Source organism: Hyaena hyaena, unplaced genomic scaffold (assembly GCF_003009895.1).
Source record: "Hyaena hyaena isolate Hyena2069 unplaced genomic scaffold, ASM300989v1 scaffold_51, whole genome shotgun sequence".
Classification (NCBI taxonomy): Eukaryota; Metazoa; Chordata; class Mammalia; order Carnivora; family Hyaenidae; genus Hyaena; species Hyaena hyaena.
Window position 1 is genome coordinate 4,475,981 of NW_024080683.1, and position 23,142 is coordinate 4,499,122.

Consider the following 23,142-nt stretch of genomic DNA (forward strand, 5'->3'; position numbering starts at 1 on the left):
ATTTTGTCAAATGCTTTTTCTGCATATGTTGACAGGATCATATGGTTCTTATCCTTTTTTTTGTTAAAGTGATGTATCACATTGATTTGCAAATAATTGAACCAGCCCTATAACCCAGGAATGAATCCCACTTGATCATGGTGAATCATTCTTCTTACATGCTTTTGAATTCGATTTACTAGTATCTTGCTGAGAGTTTTTATATCCATATTCATCAGGAATATTGGCCTGTAGTTCTCTTTTTTTCTGAGTCTCTCTCTGGTTTGAGAATCAGAGTAATGTTGGCTTCATAGAATGAGTCCAGAAGTTTTCCTTCCTTTTCTATTTTTCGGCATAGTTTGAGAAGGATAGATACTAACTTTGCTTTAAATGTCTGGTAGAATTCCCCAGGGAAGCCATCTGCACCAGGACTCTTACTTGTTGGGAGATTTTTGGTAACTGATTCAATTTCTTCACTAGTTATGGGTCTGTTCATATTTTCTATTTCTTCCCTTTTGAGTTTTGGTAGTAGGTGGGTGTTTAGGAATTTGTCCATTTCTTCTAGGTTGCCCAGTTTGTTGACATATACATTTTCATTGTGTTCCCTGATAGTTGCTTATATTTCTGAAGGATTGGTTTTAATAAACCATTTTCATTTGTGATTTTATCTATTTGGGTCCTTTTTTCTTTTTGAGAAGCCTGGCTAGAGGTTTATTAATTTCATTTTTTTCCTCCAAAAAACTAACTCTTGGTTTCATTGATCTGTTCTACTGTTTTTTTTTTTAATTCTATATTATTTCTGCCCTGATCTTTTTTATTTCTTCTGCTCAGCTGGATGTGTCTTTACTGTTGCTTCTAGTTCATTTAGGTGTGCTATTAGATTTTGTATTGGGGATTTTTCTTGTTTCTTTTTTTTTTTTTTTTAATATTTTTATTTATTTCTAGGAGAGAGAGAGAGAGAGCGTGAGCAGGGGAGGGTCAGAGAGAGAGGGACATACAGACTCTGAAATAGGCTCCAGGCTCCGAGCTGGCAGTCAGCACAGAGCCCGACGCGGGGCTCGAACCCACGAACCGCGAGATCATGACCTAAGCGAAAGTCGGACACTTAACCGACTAAGCCACCCAGGTGCCCCTCTTGTTTCTTGAGATAGGCCTTGGTTGCAATGTATTTTCCTCCTAGGATTGCCTTTGCTGCATCCCAAAGAGTTTGAATTGTTGTATATTCATTTGTTTCCATATATTTTTAAATTTCTTCTCTAATTTTGAATTGTTGACCCATTTGTTCGTTAGTGGGATGTTCTTTAACTTACATGCTTTTGGAGGTTTTCAGACTTTTTCCTGTGGTTCATTTCAAGTTTCATAGCATTATGATCTGAAAGTGTGCATTATATGATCTTAATTCTTTTATATTTATTTAGGGCTGCTTTGTGACCCAGTATGTGATCGATCCTGGAGAATGTACCATGTGCAGTTGAGAAGAAAATGAATTCTACTGCTTTGGGATGTAGAGTTCTAAATATATCTGTCAAGTCCATCTGGTCCAATGTGTCGTTCAGGGCCATTGTTTCTTTTAAAAAAAAATTTTTTTTAATGTTTTATTTATTTCTAGGAGAGAGAGAGAGAGAGAGACAGCGTGAGCAGGGGAGGGTCAGAGAGAGAGGGAGTCACAGACTCTGAAACAGGCTCCAGGCTCTGAGCTGGCAGTCAGCACAGAGCCCGACGCGGAGCTCGAACCCACGAACCACGAGATCATGACCTAAGCGAAAGTCGGACGCTTAACCGACTAAGCCACCCAGGCGCCCCTCAGGGCCATTGTTTCTTTAGAGATTCTCTGTCTAGTTGATCTGTCCATTGCTGTAGGTGGAGAATTAAAGTCCCCTGCAATTAGCATATTCTTTTCAATAAGATTGCTTACGTTTGTGATTAATTGTTTAATATATTTGGGTGCTTCCAAATTCGGTGCATAGAAGTTTATAACTGTTAACTCTTCCTGTTGGATAAACCCTGTAATTATCCTATAATGCCTTTCTTCATCTCTTGTTACAGCCTTTACTTTAAAGTCTAGTTTATCTGATACAAGTATGGCTACTCCAGCTTTCTTTTGTCTTCCACCAGCATGGTAGATGGTTCTCCATCCCCTCACTTTCAATCTGCAGGTGTCCTCAGGTCTGCAATGAGTCCCTTGTAGGCAGCATATAGATGGGTCTTGTTTTTTATCCATTCTGTTACCCTGTGTCTTTTGATTGGAACATTTAGTTCATTTACTTTCAGTGTTATTATTCAGAAAAATGGGTTTAGCGTCATTGTGTTCTCTGTAGGTTTCATGCTTGTAGTGATGTCTCTGGTACTTTGTGGTCCTTGCAACATTTCACTCACAGAGTTCCCCTTAGGATCTCTTGTAGGGCTGGTTTAGTGGTAATGAATTCCTTCAGTTTTTGTTTGTCTGGGGAAATCTTTATCTCTCCTTCTCTTCTGAATGACATGCTTGCTGGATAAAGGATTCTTGGCTGCATATTTTTCCTGTTTATCATATTGAAGATTTCCTGCCATTGTTTTCTGGCCTGCCAAGTTTCAGTAGATAGGTCTGCTACTACCCTTATGTGTCTACCTTTGTATAGTAAGGCCCATTTATCCCTAGCTGCTTTCAGAATTCTATGTCCTTGGTTTTTTTCTTTTTTTTCTTTTTTTTCTTTTTTTTTTTTGCCAGTTTCACTGATATGTCCTGCAAAAGATTGATTCAGGTTATGTCTGAGGGGAGTTCTCTGTGCCTCTTGGATTTCAATCTCAGTTTCCTTCCCCAGGTTGGGGAAGTTCTCAGCTATGATTTGTTCAAGTACATCTTCAGCCCCATTCTCTTCTTCCTATAATACAGGTATTTTTGTTTGATTGCATCCCTTGGGTCTCGAATTCTCTTGTGATCCTGGATTTTTTTTTCTCTCTCTTTTTCTCAGCTTCCTCTTTTTCCATAAATCTGTCTTCTAATTCACCTATTCTTGCCTCTGCCTCTTCAGTCCATGCTGTGGCCACCTCCATTTTATTTTGCACCTCATTTATTGCATTTTGTAATTCTTCCTATTTTTAAGATCCTTGATCTTGCAGCAAGAGTCTCTGATGTCTTCTATGCTTATTTCAAGTGCAGAGATTAATTTTTGACTACTATTCTAAGTTCTTGTTCAGTTATGTTGCTTATATCTGTTTCGATCAATTCTTTAGCTGTCACTTCTTCCTGGAATTTCTTTTGAGGAGAATTCTTCCTTTTCATCATGTTGGCTAGTTTTCTGTCCCTTATGAATTTTAAAAGTTTGTGATGTGTTCTGCACCTCTGAGCACTGTTATATTAAAAGGGTCAAACACTGTCCGGTGCCTGGCCATTCAGGAGATATTTTTTTGGCGAGTGTTACTTGCTCTCTGTTGTTGTGACTTCAGTTATTTTATTTCCCTACTCCTGGTGATGTTTTGGGCCCTCCACCAGATGTGCTTTGATTTGTTCCTTAAAGTAGCCCTGGAAAGGAAAATAAACAGGAAACAAAATACACAAACAAACAAAAACAAAAGACCTCCAAAACAATCCAAAAACAAAAAATCAGAAACACCATCTACAAGTAGAGAACAGCGTAGAGGAAGTGCTGATACAAACAGCACATACAAAGAGAGAAATGACAGGGGTAGGGGGAAAAAGAAAAAATAAACGTTGGCCAGCAAGAGAGGCTAAACGGCTTAATCCGGAGAGAAAGGAAAATAAAGAAGGAGGTGGTGGGAGGAGGACGAAGATAAAGTTACCCAGACAGAGAAATTGTATGGCTTAATTATTCCAGAGAGCGAGAAAGGAAAGTAAAGAAGGAGGTGTAGAACGTGTATCCAATATAATAGATTAAATATGTCTGCTTAAACAAACTGATAACCAGAGTAACCAGCCTAGAGGAGGGAAGAGATAAGGAGAGAAGGGAGATTTATATCTAAATAACAAGCATTGTCCTAGAATTAATCCAGGCAATGCCACAGTGCTGGTCTGGAGGAGGGGGCTGTCTGATTCCTCAGCATCTACCCCACTCCAGTAGATATGCAGGTACTGTGTGCGGAGAGGCATGGTTTGGTTTAGGCTGGTCCCACCTCCACTGCGGGCCCCATGGACTGATCCCTGAGGCCTTGCCTTGGCGGTGGTGGGGAGAAAAATGGTTATCCCCCCATTCCCTTCTTTATGGACTAGGTGTCCCAATTCACTCCTTTGGAGCCATTCTCACTGTGCCGTGGGCACAGACAGGGCAGTCTTTCTTGCCGCCAACTCCTGTGTCTCGGTGCTTGTCTGGGATTTAAACTCCCGCTCCCTCTGCCCTGGAATTGCGGAAGTGCCTCTCCATGCTGCCCAGTATGTGGTCCCAGTTGGTTTTGTCCTGTGCTGTAGCACTTCAGGGGAGGGGACCAGTTTCTCCTGCTCTGGTCTGTGCCCCTGACCTACTACTGAACCCAGAGGTGGCTCCCCTCCTCACCAGGTGTGCAAACAGGGCAGCCAGCTCCAGTCCAAAGAAAGCCCTGCAGTTAGAGATGGGACACCTGTCCTTCCCGGTCCAACATTTTTTCTCTTGTCCAGATACAGTCCTATACTTCCCCAGCTGCGCTTTCTCTTCCCTTTGTCCCTCCGCAGAAAGGGAGTCCTCCCCTCTGCACCTCTGTGCCCGTTTTATCTCCCCCAGTTCACAGTCACCCACCTATGGGCCACCAGGTTTTCCTGGTTTCTCTTTGGTAGACTCCCTCTCTTTTCCTCCCAGACTTTTGGGGTTCAGAGTCCTTTGGCTTCAGCCCTACTTTGTTTGAGAGTCGTAGGAAGTACAGATCCCCCTACTTCTCCACCATGTTGTCTGCCACCCTTTTTTTTCTTTTAATATTTATTTATTTTGAGAGAGAGTTTGCAGATGGGTGGGGGGGGGTGGAGAGAAAAAGAGAGAGGGAGAGAGAGAGAATCTTAAAAAGGCTCCATGGCAAAACCTGATGTGGGTTTCATTCCCATGAACTGTGAGATCATGACCTGAGCCAAAACCCAGAGTTGGACACTTAATCGGTTGAGACAGCCAGGCTCCCCTGTCTTTCCTTCATTTTTGAAGGACACTATTGCTGGATATAGTATTCTTAGTTGGCAGCGTTTTTCTTTCAGCTTTTTGAGTGTATCATCCCACATCCTTCTGGCCTGCAAGGTTTCTGCTGAGAAACCCACTGATCGTCTAATGGTAGGCTCTTGTACATAACAGGTTGCCTTTTTCTTGTGCTTTCAAAATTCTCACTGCTTTTACTCTTGACAATTTGATTTTAATGTTTTTCAGTATGTATTTGTTTGGTTTTCTCTTCTTTCAGTTTCTTTGGGCTTCTTGGATCTGAGTGTCCATTCCCTTTGTCAGATTTGGGAATTTTTCCAGACATTGTTTTTTTGAAAAAACTTCCAGGTAAATTTTCTTTCTTTTCTCCTGCTGTGCGTATATTGGTCTGCTTTTTGGTGTCCCATAAATTCCTGAGTTTTCTGCATTCTTCTTCATTTTTTTCTTACTGGTCTTGTGATTGAATGATTTCCAGTGGCCTTTATTAGAGCTGGCTAATCCTTTCTTCTGCTTGATTTAGTTTTATGTGGAGCCTCTCTCATGAATTTTTTATTTCAGTTATATTCTTCAGCTTCATCATTTCTGTTGGATTCTTTTGTATATTTTCTATCTCTTTGTTGAAATTCTTAGTTTGTTCATCTGTTGTTCTTCCATCCTCAGTGAGCATCTTTATGATGGTTATTTTGAATTATTTTTCTTGTAAATCATATAGCTCTGTTTCATTAGGGTCTGTGTCTGGAGATTTATCTTCTTTCCTTTGTTTGGAACACATTGATGTGTTTCTTCATCTTCCTTGACTCTCTGTGTTGGTGTGTGTGCGTTAGACAAAAGAGTCACCTCTCCCAGTCTTCATGGAATGGTCTCGTGTGTTCAAAGACTGACCTCAGTTACCCTGGCCAGAGATTTTGGTGGCCCCTCAAACCTTCATGCTCGTCCAATATGCTGCTTTTGTTTTTTGTGATTCCCAAGCGTCTAGGGTATGCTGAATCCCCTCAGTGCATTGTAATAAGTGAACTGAAGCCATTCCCCAGTCACCCTTCAGAAATGTTGGATTGCTATAAGCTCCATCCAACTGTTTCCATGGGGAGAGGTGGAAGTTGTCTTTTTGTTTTTGTTTTTGTTTTTTTCCATCCACTTGCTCTTTACTGAGTCAGGGGAGGGGCTCTGGCAACTCCTAGCCCAAACTCTGTCTCTGTTCTCATGACCTCCCTGGTGGCTACATTATGCCACATTTCATCACTGCCTCATGAAAGGCAAGCCATACCCTCTTTCCCCGCTTTGGACAGCTTCCAGGAAAGTTGGGGCATTGGACTTGAGGACTCTTTCCCTTCCCAAGAAGAAGCTGGGGCCAGAGGGTTTTACCCTGTGTTGGGGGTTGGGGTTTGGGTGTCCCAAATCTCCATACCGGTTTTGGTGAGTCTGATTCTGTGCATCTAGCCTTCAGGTGCCTTTCAGTTAATTTGTAGATTTCTCACCATAGGGATTTTTTCTTTGAATTTTCGCTGAATATATGTGTTTGTGGTGTGAAGGAGAATCCAGGGCTTCTTACTTTCCCATCTTGTTGATGTCACTTCTCCCAAGGTATAGATTTTTAACTTTTAATTGATGCTTGAAGTACAAACAACTGATGTCTAGCAGTTTTAATGCATTTGGAACATTGCTAGCTTCTTGGAAATGTTTATATTTTCATCTTAGAGATTAAAAAAAGATTTTAAGGTAATGGCCTATGTAATACTGTTTTCCAAAGGCTAATGTAAAAGAAGCTATAAAAACTATTCTAGTTGGTGAGTTTGCTTACTATAGGAATATACTTAGCAGTTCCAAATTACTCTATACATACAGTAGAATTGAACAAAGAACTAAATTAATTGTATGAGATGATAACCAGAAAAAAGTTACAAGTAAGGGAAAAGGCTAGAATGAACTACATTGTGCTTGATTATACGCCTGTGTTCCTGTCTGCAAATATATACATATGCATATACAGAAAAAAATGGAGATAACATGTTCCTTCATATATAGGTTAGTATAGATGTGTTTGTTACCTACTGTGTTTACTGGGAGGACCTAGAAGCAGTTATACCCCATTAGCAACAAGCATCTTGTTTCCAGATCTTGTTTTTTGAATACTGTTCTCTAATAAAAAATGGAATAGGTGTCCCTGGAAAAGTGGCAGGGCAACAGCAAGAAAAGTACAAGATGAGCCTTTGGAGCTTCTTACCCTACCAGAAAGTTATGTCCAGTTATTCCAGCACCATTTGATAAAAAGACCATGTGTTCTCCATTATATTTCTTTTGTTCCTTTGTTGAAGGTCACTGGACTGTATTTATGTGTCTACCTGATACTCTGTATTCTGTTCTGTTGATCTGTTTTTGTTCTTTGTCCAGTACTACATTGTCTTTATTATTGTATCTTTATAGTAAAGTCTTGAGGAAGCATCAAGTCCTTCAGCTTAGTTCTTCTCCTTCAGTATTGAGTTGGCCATTCTGGCCTTTTGCCTCTCCATATAAACTTTAGAGTCAGCCTATTGATATCTCTAAACTAACTTGTTGTGATTTTGATCTGGATTGTATTGAATCTGTAGTTCAAGTTGTGAAGAACTAACATCTTGACAATATTGGATCTTCCCCACCATGAACTTGGAATATCCCTGCATTTATTTGGTTATTTTAAAAATTTATTCATCAAAATTTTTTAGTTTTCCTCATATAGGTTGTATACAAATATACTATTAGATTTATGCCTAAAGATATTTTTTTGGTTGCTAACACAAAAGTATTGTTTCTAATTTTGGATTCTACTTGTGCATTGCTGTTGTATGAAAAAACAATTGATTTTTTATGTGACCATTGTATTCTGTAACCTTACTAATAATGATTATTTCTATGTTATTTGCTGTTAATTCTTTTGGTTTCTCTGTAGGCAATCATGTCATATATAAATAAAGTTGTACTTTTTTACCCCCCCATCTGTATATCTCTTATTTTCTTTTATTGTCTTATTACATTAGCAAGGACTTCCATTGTGATTTTGAGAAAGAATGTAAGAGGGAGGTATCTGTACCTTGTTCTGGATTTTAGCACGAAAGCTTATAGTTTCTTACGAGTGAATATGACATTTTAGGTTCTTTGTAAGTATTCTTTGTCAGATTGAAGAAATTCCCCTATTCTTAGTTTACTGAGAGTTTTTATCATGAGCCGTTGCTGGATTTTCTCAAGTTTTTTTTTTTTTTTTTTTTTGCATCTATTGTTGTTTATGTGGTTTTTCTTCTGTAGCCTGTAGATAAGTAATAGATTACAGTAATTGGTTTTTGCNTTTTTGCATCTATTGTTGTTTATGTGGTTTTTCTTCTGTAGCCTGTAGATAAGTAATAGATTACAGTAATTGGTTTTTGCATTTTTTCCCACTGTTTATTTTGAGGGAGGGAGGAAGAAAGCACACATGAATAGGGGAGGGGCAGAGAGAGAGGAAGAGAGAATCCCAAGCAGGCTCTGTGCTGTCAGCATGGAGCCTGGCATGGGGCTTTATCTCAAAACTGTGAGATAATGACCTGACCCGGAATCCAGAGGTGGACGCTTAACTGATTGAGCCACCCAGGTGCCCTGGTTTTTACATGTTGATCCAGCCTCATATACCTGGAATAAATCCCACTTGGTTATAGTGTGTAATTCTTTTATTGTTATTTTTACAATTTTTCAATATTTATTTAATTTTGAGTGGGGTAGGGACAGAGCGAGAGGAAGACAGAATCTGAAACAGACTCCAGGCTCTGAGCTGTCAGCAAAGAGCCTGATGTGGGGCTTGAACTCAGGCACCATGAGATTATGACCTGAGCCAAAGTTAGATGCTTAACTGACTGAGCTACCTAGGCACACTATTATGTATAATTCTTCTTTTTTTAAACAAAATTTTTAATGTTTATTTGTTTTTGAGACAGAGACCGAGTGTGAGTGGGGGAGGGTCAGAGAGACAGGGAGACACAGAATCTGAAACCGGTTCCAGGCTCTGAGCGGGCTATCAGCACAGAGCCCGATGTGGGGCTTGAACCCACGAACTGTGGTATCATGACCTGAGCCAAAGTTGGACGCTTAACTGACTGAGCTACCCAGACACCCCTGTAGAATTCTTTTTAAACATTGCTGGATTAGATTTGCTAATGTTTTGCTGACAATTTTTTGAGCTATGTTCATGAGAGATACTAGTCTGCTGTTTTATATTCTTGTAATATTTTTGTTTAGTTTTCTTAATTGGCCAATTCTGGCCTCGTAGAGTTAGGAAGTATTCTCTATGTTTCTATATTCTAGAATAGATTATAGAGAATTTAATTTGTGTAATTTACTAAATGTTTGATAGAATTAACCAGTGAACCCATCTGGGCCTATTACTCTTCAGTTTTTGAAGCTGATTAGTTATGAGTTCAGTAGCTTAAATAAGTATAGTCCTTTTCAGATTTTTTTTGGTTCTTTTTAGTTGATTTATTTGAGCTAATTAGGGCTGATGATTTAATATTATCTTTTGTACACATTTGGAATTATTAAAATATTTTCAGAGTGCTCCATGATAAATTATCTTAAATTTGTTTTGTATATATTTTTGGGGGGATAATAATGAAATAAATCTCTTTTTTTCCAGCCTAGTGTGTTAATTGTAACCTATAAGGAACCTGAAAAATCATCTTCTCAGTTTGGATTCTACAAACAAGCTGAATGGAGGCCAGATAGTACCATGATAGCTGTGTCAGTAAGTAGAATTTTTTATTTTAATAGTGTTTTGTTATTAAATCATTATGTTGCATTTAAAATTGATTCTTTTAGATGATTTCATTTCGGTCTTTCCCACCCATTAGCATTTATCTTCTGGGATAGGAATTGCTAAACTGATTCTTCTATTCAGGGTTCTCTTACCATATCGTTTTGTGATTCTTCTGCTTCCTCCCTTTCCTAAATTTCTCACGTTTCTGTTTTGTCCTTGAATTCTAATCCAAAATTGTAAAACTTTTATCTCTGTTCACCCAGTACTCCACGTTTCTGTCTGAAGGACCTGTCTTCCATCCTTAAGGATATCTCACAAAAATTACAACCTTTATGTTTTTAATGTCACACTGAATTCTCATACCTGTTTGGATCTATTTCTGCATTTCTCCTGTGTTCAGTTAGTGTGCTTTCATCTGGTTAATTTTACCTTTTCGATCTATGTTTTGTCATTGTCATCTCTTGGACTATCATTATAACCTAATTTCAGTTAGCAATCCTATATATGGTTAATCTTTATTGAGCACCTCCTTTGTGAATAGTGTGGTAACTATTCTACATGGATTGGCTCATTTAATTTTAAATTGACACTTTGAAGTAGATACTGTTATCCTTCATAGTAAATGAAGTTGTATTGAAGATCTGAGGATTTGTTTTGTTTTGTTTTTTATTTATTTTGAAAGAGAGAGAGCACTTGCATATGAGCAAGGGGAAGGGTGTAGAGAGAGAGGGAGAGAGAGAATCCCAGGCAGGCTCCACACCATCAACACAGAGCCCAAATAGGATTATCTCATGAACCATGAGTTCATGACCTGAGCTACAATCAAGAGTTGGAGGCTTAACCAACTGAGCCACCGAATCACTGCCTAGGAATTAAGTTTTAGCCAGAGTTCTACGGATGACATATATCAAAGAGATTAAAAGAGGTATTTATATTCTACATAACTTCTGGTGTACTTTACTTTATTGTGCTTTGCAGATACTGCATTTTACAAATCGAATATTTGGCAATTTTGGTAATTCTCAAAATAGTTCGAACTTTTCATTATTATTATGTTTGTTACAGTGATTTGCAATCAGTGATCTTGTTGTTACTCTTGAAGTTATTTGGAGGTACCACAAACAGTGTACATATGAGATGGCAAACTTAATCGATAAATGTTGGGTGTGTTCTCACTGCTCTGCTGGCCCACTCTTTCCCTCTCTTTTTCTCTCTCCTTGGGCCTTCCTATTTCTTGAGACACAGCTATATTGAAATTAGGACAGCTTGTCACCCCACAGTAGCCTTGAAGTGTTCAGCTGACAGGAAGAGCTGCACCCCTTTCACTTTCAGTCGAAAACTAGAAATGATAGAACTTAGTGAGGAAGGCATGTTGAAAGCTGAGGCCTCTTATGCTTAATGATTAGCCAAGTTGTGGAAATAAAGGAAAAATTCCTGAAAGAAATGAAAAGTGCTGCCCCCGTGACACGCAACAGATAAGAAAATGAAACCGCTTCATTGCCGATATGGAGAATGTGGTAGTTCTCTGGATAGAAGAGGAAACCCACCCCAGCATTCCGTTCAGATACGTCTAACCCAGGGCGAGGCCCGGACTCCTCCATCCTGTGGAGGCTGAGGGAGGTGAGGAGGCCGCAGAGGCCGGGTCTGAAGCGGGTGGGGTGGTTTCGGGAGGCGGCAGGAAGGAAGCGTCGCCGGGACGCGGCAGCGCAGGGAGACGGAGGGGCTGCGGCGCGTTCTCGGGGCGTCTCCGCGGGAGTCCCCGGCGGCGCCTGCGCTCAGCAGCGGGTTTTCAGGGCGGGGCGAGAGCCTCCCGCAGCAGGAAGACGCCGCCTCGCGCCCCGCGTGGCCGGAAGGAGACGCCGCCTCGCGCCCCGCGTGGCCGGAAGGAGACGCCGCCTCGCGCCCCGCGTGGCCGGAAGGAGACGCCGCTGAGGACTTTGCGTGGCCGGAAGGAGAGGCCGCCTCGCGCCCCGCGTGGCCGGAAGGAGATCCCTCCGAGGACTTCGCGTGGCCGGGAGGAGATCCCTCCGAGGACTTGGCGTGGCTGGAGAGGAGTCCGCACCGGCTTCGAGGCCTCCGAGGACAGGCTGGCTGGCTGGCCGCGGCGGATGCAGCCGGTGACTTGCAGGTTGTGGCGGCGCCTAGTCGCCCCTTCCCAGGCCCTGGGCCTTCACAACGACGGCGAAGCTGCTGTGCCGTGCTCGGTCCGTGTGGCGACAAAGCCTGGAGGACAGCGGTGTGCTCACAGCCTGGTGCCCTGAAGGCTTCCAGCCGCTGCTGGGACTTGCTCAGAAATAGGAAAGCTTCCTGTCAAAACAGCGTCACTTACTGACCCTGCGTCTGATGACACCAGGGTTCTGATGGAGTTGGCCGGTGGGAGTAACGTTGTCTCGTGCCTGCTAACACAACATCCGTTCTGCAGCCCACGGATCAAGGAGGCATTTCCACTCTCAGGTGTTCTCTTTGTTAGCTAATTCTATTTACTTTAGGAGTGCAATTAACGTACAGTGTTACGCTAGTTTCAAGGGTACAGGGGTACAGTATAATGATTCAACCATTCTGTACATTACTCGGTGCACCTCAAGTTACATATCCTCTTAATTCCCTTTATTTCATCCCTGTCACCCACCCATCTTCCCTCTGGTGACCACCAGTTTGTTCTATGTATTTGAGAGTCTTCTAAGACAGCACAAGCAGAGGAGGGGCAAAGAGGGAGACAGAGAATCCCAAACAGGCTCTGCGCTGTCAGCACAGGGCCCAACAAAGGGCTTGAACCCATGAGCCAAGAGACCATGACCTGAGCCTAAATTAAGAGTCGGATGCTCAACCGACTGAGTCACCCACGGGCGTCTCTTTGTTTTATTTCTCATTCAAGTCTTCTTGCCTAAGAAGTACCTTTCGTAAGACTATATGTGCCATAGGTAGGGTTCCTCTGATGGATCTGGTAGAAGTAACTTGAAAACCTTCCGGGAAGGAGTCACCATCCTAGATGCCGTGAAGAACATTCATGATTCATGGGGAAAGCTCAGAATACCAGCGCTATTAGGAATTTGGAAGAGGTCGATTCCAGTCTTTTTTTTTTTTTTTTAATGTTTATTCATTTCTGAGAGACAGAGTACAAGCAGAGGTAGAGCAGAGAGAGAGGGAGGCACAGAATCGGAAGCAGGCTCCAGGCTATCAGCACAGAGCCTGACGTGGGGCTCGAACTCACAAACTGTGAGATCATGACCTGAGCCGAGGTCGGCCACTCAACCGACTGAGCCACCCAGGTGCCCCTCGATTCCAGTCTTTATGGATGACCTTGAGAGGTTCGAGACGAGGGGAGGAGGTAGATGCAGATGTGGTAGAAACAGCCGGGGAACTAGGATTGGAAGTGGGCCCTGACGATGGGACAGAACTGCTGCAGTGTCATAAACGAGCAGGTAAGGAGTTGCTGCGCATGGGTGAGCACAGAAAGTGGTTTCCTGAGATGCGATCTACCCCTGGTGAAGGTGCTGTGAAGACCGTCGAAATGACCACGAAGGATTGATTGAGAATGTCCCATCAGCTAGGTTGATGGAGCAGCAGCAGGGTTTAGGAGGATTGGGTTTGATTTTGAAAGAAGTTCTGTGGGTAAAATGCTATCAAGCAGCACTCTATGCTGCAGAGAGTTTCGTGAAAGGAAGAGTCCGTCGATGGCAGCAAACTCTGTTGTTGTTTTATTGTAAGAAATTGCCACAGCGACCACCCTGTTCAGTCAGCAGCCATCCCTGGCAAGAAATTCTCTAGCTGCTGAAGCTCAGATGATAGTTGGCATTTTTTTTTGACAATCAAATATAAATTAAGGTATGTACATTGTATTTGTAAACAAAATGCTCTTGCAGTTCTAAAAAACCACAGTGTTTAGTGAATGTAACTTTATATGCACTGAAATCCCAAAAAATTCATCTGACTTGGGCTTATTGGGAAATTCACTACTGAAGTGTTCTGAAACTGTAGATGCACTATCTCAGAGGGATGTCTCTGTTCTTAACTTCTGAATTAACTTATCTCTCTGCTTTCTGTCCTTTTTTTAGTCTGCTATGTAATACTGACCAGATAATCATTGGAAAATGATCCACATGATCACAGTATTATATAGTTCCTTACTTCTACAGACTACCAACTACGTACCAACTCTACCCTCCTGCCTGTGTTTGTAAGGACAGTGAACTAAGACTAGTTCAACATATTTAAATTACTTAAAAAATCAGAAATAACATATACATGTATTTATTTTTTTTATAATGTATTCTCAAATTAGCTAACATACAGAATATACAGTGTGCTCTTGGCTTCAGGAGTAGATTCCCATGATACATCACTTACATACAACACCCAGTGCTCTTTCTTACAAGTGCCCTCCTCAGTGCTCATCATCCGTTTCCCGTGCCCGCCCCCCCCCCCATTCCTGTCAACCCTTAGTTTTCTGCATTTGTTCTCTGTGTCTTAAGGTTTGCCTCCCTCTCTCCTTGTAACTATTTTTTCCTTCCCTTTCCCCATGGTCCTCTGTTAAGTTTCTCAGATTCCACATGTGAGTGAAAACATAGGTCTTCTTTCTCTGACTGATTTCACTTAGCAAAGTACCTTCCAGTTCCATCCATGTTGTTGCAGATGGCAAGATTGCATTCTTTTTCTTGGTGAGTAGTATTCCATTATATACCTATATCATCTTTAATCCATTCATTCATGAATTGATGAGCATTTGCAGTCTTCCCATAATTTGGTTATTGTTGATAGTGTTGCTATAAACATTGGAGTACATGCGCCTCTATGAATCAGAACTCCTGTATCCTTTGGATAAATACCTAATAGTGCAATTGCTGGATTGTAGGGTAATTTTATTTTTAATTTTTTGAAGAAACTCCACAGTGTTTTCCAGAGTGGCTGCATCGGTTTGCATACCATCAGCAGTGCAAAAGGTTACTCTCAGAAATAATATTTTTGACATCTGAAGGTTGTATGAATTTTTTTTAATTGAAGTATAAGTAACATACATTGTTATATTTTCAGGTGTACAAAATAATTATTCAGTTCTCTACATTTTTCATTGCTCACCAAGATAAGTGTTCTCTTCATCCCCTTTTATCTATTTCACCCATCCTCCCTGCACACCTCCTCTGTGGCAACCACTAGTTCTCCAGCGTCTGTTTTTAGGGCGCCTGGGTGGCTCAACTGGTGAAGTGACCGACTTCAGCTCACATCGTGATCTCACGGTTCATGGGTTCAAGGCCCACATTGGGCTCTGCGCTCAGTGCTTGCTTGAAGCCTGGAGCCTGCTTCAGGTTCTGTGTCTCCTGCTCTCTCTGCCCCTCCCCCACTTATGGTCTGTCTCACTCATTTCCCCAAAAATAAATACGTGTAAAAAATAAAAAGTCTGTTTTTTTTTTCTTTTTTCTTTATTTGTTTTGTTTCTAAAATTATTACATTTGAGTGAAATCATAACGGTATTTGTCTCTGACTTATTTTACTTAGCATAATACATTCTAGTTCCATCTGTATTGTGACACATGGTAAGATTTCAGTCATTTTTATGGCTGATACTACTTTGCACATATATATGTATATCCAGACATGTACGTATACACAGACACACCATATTTTCTTTATCCTTTCATCTAGGGTTGAATACTTGAGTTGCTTCCATAATTTGGCTATTGTAAATAATGACTCAGTAAACATAGGGGTGCATATATCTTTTCAAATGAGTGTTTCCGTAATCTTTGGGTAAATGTACAGAAGTGGAGTTAGTAGATCGGATGGGAATTCTATTTTTAATTTTTTAAGGAATATCCACACTGTTTTCAATAGTGGCTGCACCAGTTTCAGTTCCCACCAGAAGTGCATGATGGTTCCTTTTTCTCCATACCCTCACTCTCTATTATTGTGTTTTTGTTTGCTTTGCCTATTTTTGTTTTTACTGGAGCCTCAGGTGGCATATGACAGTTCATAAGATGGCTTCAGGGGTAGGGCCTTTTTTGTTTTTGATTCTAGCCATTCTGACAGGTGTAAATATCTCATTATGGTTTTGATTAGTATTTCCCTGATGGTTAGTCATGTTGAGCACCTTTTCGTGTCTTTTATATGTGTCTTCTTTGGAAAAATGTCTGTGCAAGTCCTCTGCCCAGTTTTAATTGCATTACTTGGGGTTTTGAATGGAGTTGTATAAGTTTTTTTTTTTTTAAGTTAACTGAGTTCTAGAACTTCTTTATATATTTTGGATATTAACTCCTTATCAGATAGATCATTTGCAGATATCTTCTCCCATTCAGTAGATTGCCCTTTTGTTTTATTGATGGTTTCCTTCCTTTTACCAAAAGCTTTTTGTTTTGGTTTAGTCTCTATAGTTTCATTTTACTTTTATCTCCTCTGACAAGGGAAATTATCGAGAAAAATGATTATTCGGCCAAAGTTAGAAATTGCTTCCTATGTTGTTTATCTAGAAATTTTATGATCTCAGGTCTCACATTTAGTCTTTAATCCATTTTGAGTTTTTATAATGGTGTATAAAAGTAGTTCAGTATAATTCTTTTGTGTGTAGCTCTTCAGTTTTCCCAGCATCATTTGTCTTTTTCTCCTTTGTGTGTTTTTACCTCCTTTTTAAATAAATTGACCATATAATTATTGGCTTATTTCTGGACTCTTTGTTCTGTTGGTCTCTGTGTTTATCTGCCAGTACTGTACTGTTTTGATGACTACAGCTTCATTGTATATCTTGAAGTCTGGGATTGTGATCTCTCCATCTTTGTTCCTCACTTTCAGGATTGCTTTGCCTAGTCATGGTCCTTTGCAGTTCTATACAAATTGTAGGATTATATATCCTAGCTTTGTAAGAAAAAAAAAAAAAGTTGCTGATATTTTGTTAGGTATTGCATTAAGTCTGTAGATTGCTTTGGGCATTATCGGCATGTTAACAGCATTGTTTCTTCCAACCCATGAGCATGGCATGTCTTTCCATCTGTGTCATCCTCCGTTACTTTCGTCAGTGCTTCATAGTATTCATAGTCCAAGCCTTTCACCTCCTTGGTGAAGTTTAATCTTAGGTATTTTATTCTTTTTAGTGCAATTGTAAATGGGTTGTTTTCTTCTTTTTCTGCTTCGTTATTAATGTAGAGATATGATACAAATTTCTGAATGTTAATTTAGCATCATATGACTTTACTGCATTCATTTATCAGTTCTTTTGTAGTATTTTGGTAGTCTTGAGGGTTTTCTATATATAGCATGTCATCTGCAAATAGTGAAAGTTTTACTTTAGTATTTTGGATTTTCTTTTTCTTATTGTTATGGCTAGATCTTTGACTATTACGTTGAATAAAAGTGGTGAGAGCAGGCAGTTTTGTCTAGTCCCTGATCTTAAAGGAAAAACTCCATTTTTCCCAGTTGCAAATGATGTTAGCTGTGGATTTTTCATTTAAGGTCCTAATTATGTTGAGGTATGTTTGCTCTAAAATTTCTTTGTTGAGAGTTTTTATTATACATGGATGTGGTATGTTGTCAAATGCTTTTTCTGTCTTTTGAGATGATCATGTGATTTTATCCTTTCTCTTGTTAATATGATGTATCACATTGATTGATTTGGGCATATTCAACCACCCTTGTGTCCCTGGAATAAATCCCACTTGATGGGTGGTGAATGATTTTTTTTAATTTAAAGAAATTCCCTCTAACATTTTTTTTTTCCTTAATGTTTGTTTATTTTTGAGAGAGAGAGAGAGAACATGAGCATGACCACGGGAGGGGCAGAAAGAGGGAGAGAATCCAAAGAAGTCTCCAGGCTCTGACCAGTCAGCACAGAGCCCAGTGCGGGGCTTGAACTCATGAACTGTGATATCATGACCTGAGCCTGAAGTTGAATGCTTAACTAACTAAGCCCCCCAGGTGCCCTCCCCCCACCAACATTTCTTGTTGGATTCAGTTGGTCAGTATTTTGTTGAAGATTTTTGCTTTATGTACTTTTTGTATCTGGGTAATGCTACTGTTAGATAATAAGTTTGGAAGCTTTCCTTCCTCTTCTGTTTTTTGGAATAGTTTGGAAAGAATATTAACTCGTCTGTAACTGGTAGAGTTTACCTGTGAAGGTTTCTGGTTCTGGACTTTTTTGTTTGTTGGGAGTTTCTTGATTACTGATTCATTTTCTTTTTAGTAATTGATCTGTTCAGACTTTGGATTTTTTCCTCATTTAGTTTTGAAGGATTATATATTTCTAGGAATGTGTCCATTTCCTTTAAATTGTCCATTTTATTGGCATGTCATTTTTTATATTCTCTTGTAATCAGTCCTTTGTATTTCTATGGTATCAGTTATTACTTCTCCTTCATCTGATTTTAGTTATTTGAGTTCTCTCTCTTGTTTGATGAGTCTGGATAAAGGTTTATAAGTTTATCTTTCCAGAGAACCAAGGAACCAGCTCTTGGTTTCACTGACCTTTCTTTTGGGTTTTTTTAGTCTTATTTATTTTTGCTCTAGTTTTTATTACTTATTTCCTACTACTGGCTTTGGGTTTTATTTGTTCTTTCCCTCTTTCCTATACATAAGGTTAATTTGAGATTTTTCTTGTTTCTTAAGGTAGACTGATACTGCTATAATCTTATGTCTTAGAATAGCTTTTGCTGCATCCAGAGATCTCTTAAATTTCATTTGTTTCCATATATGTTTTGATTTCCTATTTGATTTCTTTATTGAACCATTCAGTATATAGTATCTTGTTATTTAACCTCCATGTATTTGTGTGCTTTCTAGATTTTTTCTGGTGATTGATTTTTAATTTTCTGTTCCCTTGTGGTCAGAAAGATGCATGATATGATTTCAATCTTTTTTTTAATTTACTGAAATTTGTGGCCCCAAGGGTGAGCTATTCTGGGGAATGTTCCACATGTACATGAAAAGAATGTGTAATCTGTTGTTTTTGGATGGAACATTTTGAATACATTTCTTAGGTTCCTATGGCCCAATGTGTTATTCAAAGCCATTATTTTTTTTTTGTTTTTCTGTTGGGATGTTATATCTATTGATGTAAATAGGGTGTTAGAGTCCCTTGCCATTTATTACATTACCATCAGTTTCTTCTTTTATGTCTGTTCATGGTTGCTTAATGAACTTAGGCACTCCCACATTAGATGCATGAACATTTATGATTGTTATATACTATTTTTGGATTCTTCCCTTTATCATTGTGTAGTATTCTTTGTCTCTTGTTAGAGCCTTTGTTTTAAGATCTGTTTTGTTGGATGTATAAGTATTGGTACCCCACCTTTCTTTTCACTTATGTTTGCATGTAACTGGTTTTCCATCCTTCCCCTTGAATATGCATGTGTCTTTAGGTCTCAGGGGAGTCTTCTTTAGGCAGCATAGGGATGGATCTTGCTTTTTATCCATCCAATCAGTATCTTTGAAAAAAAATTTTTTTGAGTGTGACTCTTTATTTATTATATGTTTGTTTATTTTTGAGAGAGAAAGGAGAGAGGGAGAGCAAGCAGAGGAAGGGCAGAGAGAAAGGAGGACCAACGATCCAAAGCCGGCTCTGTGCTGGCAGGAGAGATCCTGATACAGGGCTCGAACTTATGAACCATGAGATCATGACTGAACTACCCCAGCGCCCCTCAACCAATATCTTTTGATTAGAGCATTATTCCATTTACATTTAAAGTAATTATTGGGGTGTCAAGGTGGCTCAGTGGGTTAAGCATCAGACTCTTGATTTTTGCTCAGGTTGTGATCTCTGTGCTGACAGCGCAGAGCCTGCTTGGGATTTTCTCTCCCTCTCTCTCTACCCCTCCTCTGCTCTTTCTGTCTAAATCATTAGATGTGTACTTGCTGCCATTTGTTACTTGTTTTATGGTTGTTTCATTTTTCTCTTCTTTTTTTCCCTTGCTCTCTTCTCTTATGGTTTGATGTCTTTTTTTAATAATATGCTTTGATTCCTTTCTCTTTATTTTTTGTGTGTCATAAGTTTTTGATTTGTAGTTATCATTAGACGCATGTAGTATCTTATGCATATGATAGTCTAAATTAAGTTGATAGTCACTTAAGTTTGAACCCATTCTTTATTTTCTTAAGCTTATTTTTATCTTTTGCAAGAGAGAGAGCAGGTGGGCTAGGGGCAGAGAGGGAGGGAGATAGAATCCCAAGCAGGCTCTGTGCTGTCAGTGCAGAGCCCAATGTGGGGCTCGAACTCGTGAACCATGAGGTCGTGACCTGAGCTAAAGTCCGATGCTCAACCGACTTGAGCCACCTGTATCTCTTCATCTTGAAAGTAGTGGCCTTAAGAAGAAAAGACCTTGTGGTGTCCTCTAGCACAGTGTCCCCTGTTTATCAGAACCAGGCATTTCACAGGTGTTTGCTGTGAGGGTGGCATGCACCCCACTGGCCTGGCTGGGCCGTGTTCACTTCCAGTCCAGGCTGCTGCAGTGGCGCATGCTGCCTGTTGTAGGTGCACTGGACACGGCGTGGTCCCTGAGCTGTTAAAGAGCCATTCTGGGGCTGCCATGGGCTTGTTGGGTGATGTCAGCAGTCAGACCAGAGACCTGTCCTCAGCCCATCTGCTCGATCTTCAGCTGCACCAGACTGCAGGGTGCCGTCCCTACATTGCCCCTCAGATGCTTTCCTTTGTGGGCAGGGCCCGCAGGCAAATAGATGTTTGCCCCAATACGTGTCTGCCGGGGCTGTAGTTGCACTAGTGTGTGTGGTTCTTTCCCACGCTCTCCAGAGCGGGCATCACTTCAGAGTGGCACTCGTCCCTGCTGGACGGTTTGTGGGGCGTGTTTGGGCAGGAGCCCTGATGGGTTGGGCAGGGACTGGGCAGGGAGGTAGAGCGGTGGAACCTGTTCAGGCTGGTGACTCCAAGTGTCAGGTTATCTACGCCGGGGTGGGGAGTAGAGAAGCGGTGTCCACCAGCCCTTTGTTCTTGGACAGGTCTCCTAAAGATTCCTGCCCCTTCAGCACATGTTCCGAGATTAAATACATGTGCCTCTGTACATCCCAGGCTCTTTTCAGACTGCTGTTTCTGTGCTGTATCTCCTTGGGCTTGTTTGTTAGCCTGGCTCTTTAAGGGCAGTAATTCAGTCTCCTGTTACCCTCCACTTCTTCCAGAGCTAAGTCTAAGCCAGTTTTAAAGTACCTGGAGTTAAGCCCTGCAGGTTTCCAAACCAGGTGTTACAGGGGCTCCTCTTCCTTGAGCAGGTCTTCTGTGCCTGAGGTTCATGGTGTGAGGTCTGCTTCTCTCCTTTCTCCATACTTAGAGTGACTCTCCCATTTGTGGTTAGTCAGCCCTGGGGGTTTGGTTCCCACTGAAGTCTCCACCCCTCCTACCCTTTTTGATGTGTCTTCTCTCTGATTAGCTGTGGAAAATCTGTCTTCCCGGTATTCAGGTGGTTTTCTGAGTTAGTTGTACTAATGTGCCTGTTATTTAGGTGTATCTTCCATCATTGAATGAATTCTAAATTTCATTGTCCATAAGTAATGTTGGAATATGAAAATGCTAGTTTATTTACATAATTTCTGTAGCTGCTTTCAAGCTGCAATAGCTGAGTCAGGTAGTCCTGACAGCAACCGTATGTGACACTTCATCTCGTTTTTGCTCAGCGCACACTGTAAATGATCGTAAGACTTTTATAAATAACGTGTTTCAAGTGCCACACATGTTGCCATACAGTGATGTTTTCTGTAATTTTTATTACTAGTGCATACCTATCACATCAAAAGAAGAAAAGAAGAGGAAAACAGGTTTTGAATATCATGGTTTTAAAATACATTGGAGTGGGGGCACCTGGGTGGCTTAGTCGGTTAAGCGTCCAATGTGGGCTCAGGTCATGATCTCACGGTTCATGGGTACGAGCTCCACATCAGGCTCTGTGCTGACAGCTCCGGGCCTGGAGCTGCTTTGGGATTGTGTCTCCTTTGCTTTTTGCCCATCCCCTACTCATTCTCTTTCTCCCTCTCCTTCTCTTTCTCTCACAAAAATAGACATTTAAAAACATTTAAAAGTTACATTGGAGTGTGGATTACCTTACTGGATTAGATGGAGAATTATTGTCTTAATTATGCAGTGACCCTATAGCAAAGCCAAAAAAAAAAAGACAATAAAAGTTGACATTATCCAGCTTAGTATTCATCACAGTATTCCCAACTCATTGAAATTAATAGAAAAATTAGAAAATTTAAAATCATATCTTAACAATAATAAAAAATGAAAATGAAGGTACAGCCAAAGGAAGTTTAGCTCTTTTTTGATGAATTTAGAAATGTTATAGTCCGGCTCTGTGTATTTGAAGAGTCATTGTAGAGTGTGAAATGACTGAGAATTAACCCTTGTGAATAACACGTATGGGAGAACTTCAGGTGAAAAGATTTTTATGAAGTTGCGAAAACACTAATCAGTACAACCTGGAGTAGAGTACACTAAGGTATGTTTTAACTGATAGCGACAAAATATACGAGAAGCGGTAAAAGGCTTAGTTGGGCAGTTTACAAAACCTAGCGCACGTAGAAGTGTTTAATGCCTATGGCCAGTTTACGTTTTTAGAAGTAGAACCTGGAAATCCTCACTTGCCAAGCTCCACAGGTCTTTGACATCTTAGTAGTCAGTGGTAAAGGTTTATTGTGAATTCTTTTTACATTGGGCTGAGACTGAAAATTTTTTGAACTTGGAGAACCACCTTAAGCACTTACTAGATACTGAATGATTTGATAGATAATTTTTGCTGTAGGCTTAGTAATGTTTCTACATGTATTCAGTCAAATCTACAAAACAATGCTTGTGTGTGAGAGATTTACATGTGGTCAAGTCATTTTGGTGACAGCTAATGTTCTTTGAATCACAGGGTCAGGCTGCTTTTTGTGTTTCTACTGCTGTCAAAAGTTAAAAAGTAACACCTGTTTTCCTAACAAAAATTAGCAATAGGTATGTTTTCTGAGCTCATACTGAGTTCCAGTAGTGTATTTCAGAACTTGATGCAATTGTAAAGGAGATGTGCACATTTCATAATCCACTTAATTGTACAAATGAAGAATGCTTTCAACCACCCTTCAATTTAAAATGATTTATAGCGACAAACATCAGAAGAGTCTGGTAGACTTGTGTACTTACCTACTAGTTGATGACTGTATTCAGTTAAAATCATGTGCTCATGGATTGATTCCACTACTTGTGTGAAAAGACATTTCAAAAATGAATATGTAAGATCTCATTACAGGCCAGCATTAATAGAAGAACCTTTACAGTCAATTTTTTTTTTTTTTTTTTTTTTACAAATAGTTTATTGTCAAATTAGTTTCCATATAACACTCAGTGCTCATCCCCAAAGT

At 40.2% G+C, this 23,142-nt stretch overlaps 1 protein-coding gene across 3 annotated transcripts in view; it reads left to right on the top strand.

The window, feature by feature from the left end:
• RIC1 (RIC1 homolog, RAB6A GEF complex partner 1) overlaps positions 1-23,142 on the top strand; it is a 152,096-nt gene that overhangs the window by 36,440 nt on the left and 92,514 nt on the right. For 2 of the 3 annotated variants that reach the window (XM_039230797.1, XM_039230798.1), the window contains exon 2: positions 9,700-9,807. In XM_039230797.1, the coding sequence (XP_039086728.1) occupies positions 9,700-9,807 (108 nt within the window). Of the gene's footprint in view, positions 1-9,699; positions 9,808-23,142 lie in introns of those variants that run through there. The other variant, XM_039230800.1, reaches the window with a different exon arrangement.